This window comes from Bos taurus, chromosome 29 (genome assembly GCF_002263795.3).
Source record: "Bos taurus isolate L1 Dominette 01449 registration number 42190680 breed Hereford chromosome 29, ARS-UCD2.0, whole genome shotgun sequence".
NCBI lineage: Eukaryota > Metazoa > Chordata > Mammalia > Artiodactyla > Bovidae > Bos > Bos taurus.
This window is the reverse complement of record NC_037356.1, coordinates 27,960,260-27,963,048: the sequence shown is the minus strand read 5'-3', so window position 1 is coordinate 27,963,048 and position 2,789 is coordinate 27,960,260. Positions and strand designations below refer to the sequence as shown.

At 44.8% G+C, this 2,789-nt stretch overlaps 1 protein-coding gene across 1 annotated transcript; it reads right to left on the bottom strand.

The window, feature by feature from the left end:
- Positions 1-1,222: 1,222 nt before the first annotated feature.
- On the bottom strand, positions 1,223-2,152 carry OR8A1E (olfactory receptor family 8 subfamily A member 1E). Its single transcript, NM_001390232.1, has one exon. It carries the CDS (start codon positions 2,150-2,152, stop codon positions 1,223-1,225), a length of 930 nt encoding a protein of 309 aa, NP_001377161.1.
- Between the last annotated feature and the right edge of the window lie 637 nt (positions 2,153-2,789).

Sequence of the window (2,789 nt, the reverse complement as noted above, 5' to 3'; positions counted from 1 at the left end):
TGATCTCCTTTAGAATGGACTGGTTGGGGATATGATTTAGGTTATACCTGAATGGTCTAGTGGTTTTCCCTACTTTCTTCAACTTAAGTCTGAATTTGGCAATAAGGAGTTCATGATCTGAGCCACAGTCAGCTCCTGGTCTTGTTTTTGTTGACTGTATAGAGCTTCTCCATTTTTGGCTGCAAAGAATATAATCAATCTGATTTTGGTGTTGACCAGCTGGTGGTGTCCATGTGTAGAGTTGTCTCTTGTGGTGTTGGAAGACGGTGTTTGCTTTGACCAGGGCGTTCTCTTGGCAGAACTCTATTAGCCTTTGCCCTGCTTCATTCTGTACTCCAAGGCCAATATTGCCTCTTACTCCAGGTATCTCTTGACTTCCTACTTTTGCGTTCCAGTCCCCTCTAATGAAAAGGACATCTTTTTTGGGTGTTAATTCTAGAAAGTCTTGTAGGTCTTCATAGAACCATTCAACTTCAGCTTCTTCAGCATTACTAGTTGGGGCATAGACTTGGATTACCATGATATTGAATGGTTTGCCTTGGAAACAAACAGAGATCATCCTGTCGTTTTTGAGATTGCATCCAAGTACTGCATTTCAGACTCTTTTTGTTGACCATGATGGCTACTCCATTTCTTCTAAGGGATTCTTGCCCACAGTAGTAGATATAATGGTCATCTGAGTTAAATTCATACCCATTCCAGTCCATTTTAGTTCACTGATTCCTAAAATGTCGACATTCACTCTTGCCGTCTCCTGTTTGATCACTTCCAGTTTGCCTTGATTCGTGGACCTAACAGTCCAGGTTCCTATGCAATATTGCTCTTTATAGCATTGGACCTTGCTTCCATCACCAGTCCCATTCACAACTGGGTGTTGTTTATGCTTTGGCTCTGTCACTTCATTCTTTCTGGTGTTATTTTTCCACTGATCTCCAGAAGCATATTGGGTACCTACCACCATGGGGAGTTCATCTTTCAGTGTCAGAATAGAGAAAATGTTTCCCAATGAGAGAAAACTTGAATTCAACATCAGCTGTCTTCAAACAGAAATTAGAGGAAAGAGAGGGTGGGAAGAAAGGGGGAAGGAGGCAGGAGCAGTCACCCAGTCACCCAAAGAAGGGGCAGTTACCCATCCCATCTGGGTGAACATTCAGAGGGCTTCCCTCTGGGATCCCTAACAACTTATTTCTAAAACTGAGAAAGAATAATAATAACATTTGCCTTAAAACTGTTTTCCTCTCAGAGTTTTCTGCATGGCAGCCTTCACCTCCTTATTCCTCAAGCTGTAGATCAGGGGGTTCAGCATGGGGATCACTGTGGTGTAGAACACGGAGGCAACGTTCTCCTGGGCCAGGGAACTGGCCGTGGAGGGTTTCAAGTACATGAAGGCAGTTGTTCCATAAAACATGCCCACAGCGGCAAGATGGGAGCTGCACGTGCTGAAGGCTTTGGCCCTTCCCCCTGTGGTGCTGATGTGAAGGATACTGGACAGGATGAAGGCATAGGAAATTAGGACTGTTAAGCTGGTGACTATGATGTTGAATCCAGCCAAAAGGAAGACTGTCATCTCAACATGGTAGGTGCTAGAGCATGTTAGCTTCATCATGGGGAGGATTTCACAGAAGTAATAACTGATGAGGCCTTCACAGTAGGACTGTTTCAGCATGAGGCCAGTCTCTATAGTTGAGCCAATGAACCCCATGGCATAAACCCCAACCATCAGCAGGGAGCAGACTCGATGAGACATGATGATGTTGTAAAACAGAGGTCTGCAGATGGCAACATAGCGGTCATAGGCCATCACTGTCAGCATGTAACACTCAGCAATGACAAACACCAGGAAGAAGTAGAGCTGGGCCATGCACCCTGCATAGGAGATGATGTTCTTCCCTGACACAAAGTTCACCAGCATCTTAGGGGTAATGACAGAGGAGTAGCAGAGATCCACAAAGGACAGGTTGCTGAGGAAATAGTACATGGGAGTGTGGAGCTGAGCATTTAAACAAATCAGTGTTATCATGCCCAGGTTCCCTATCATGGTGACCAAGTAGATCCCAAGGAAGAGGAATAAGAGTGGGAGCTGGAGCTCTGGTCGCTCTGTCAAACCCTGAAGAATGAACTCTGTCACTGTAGAGTGATTTTCTGTAACCATTCCCTTCTGGTTGCGGGTCCTGTGGGGATGAGAGAGAAGAACTACCTGAAAGGCTGCTTCTTGCACTGCTTGGTGAAGTTAGTTTTGAGCATCAAGGGCCAGCTAAGTGAATCTGGGATCCTTTGGGATGAATGATCCCTTATGCTGCTGTTTATTTTGGGAGGAAGACCAGACCCTGAGTATTTCAAAGGTCATAGAGATGAGAAGTAAAATGGGGCAAGATCCAGAACTTTTATCACATTCATGTCTCTGAAATATCCTAGAGTAGTGGGTCTTAAAGTCTAGTCCCTGCTCCAGCATTGCTTGCTCACCTGAAGACATTGCAGATGCAGATTCTCAGGCCTCACCCCAGACCTCCCAAGTCAGGAACTCTGGGATGGGGCCCAGTGATCTGTGTATCACACTGTCTCCAGGTGAGGCTGAGGCAGGTTCAAATCTGAGAAGCTCAATCCTGTAGGTAATAAGTGCTAGCATTCATATTTTGTAGTTGGAGATGTACTTTGCTTCAGAAATGAAATTCCCATGTCGTCAGTGCAAAACCCAAATATTGACTGAATGTGAACATATGATAACCTGTCTCAAATTGATGCAGTTTTAGGTGGATATGGTAGATACAACAGTATCACTGAGTTACAAG

What these genes read in the sequence shown, in the direction of transcription:
- OR8A1E (NM_001390232.1), bottom strand. Translation starts at nt 2,152, where the DNA reads ATGGTTACAGAAAATCACTCTACAGTGACAGAGTTCATTCTTCAGGGT.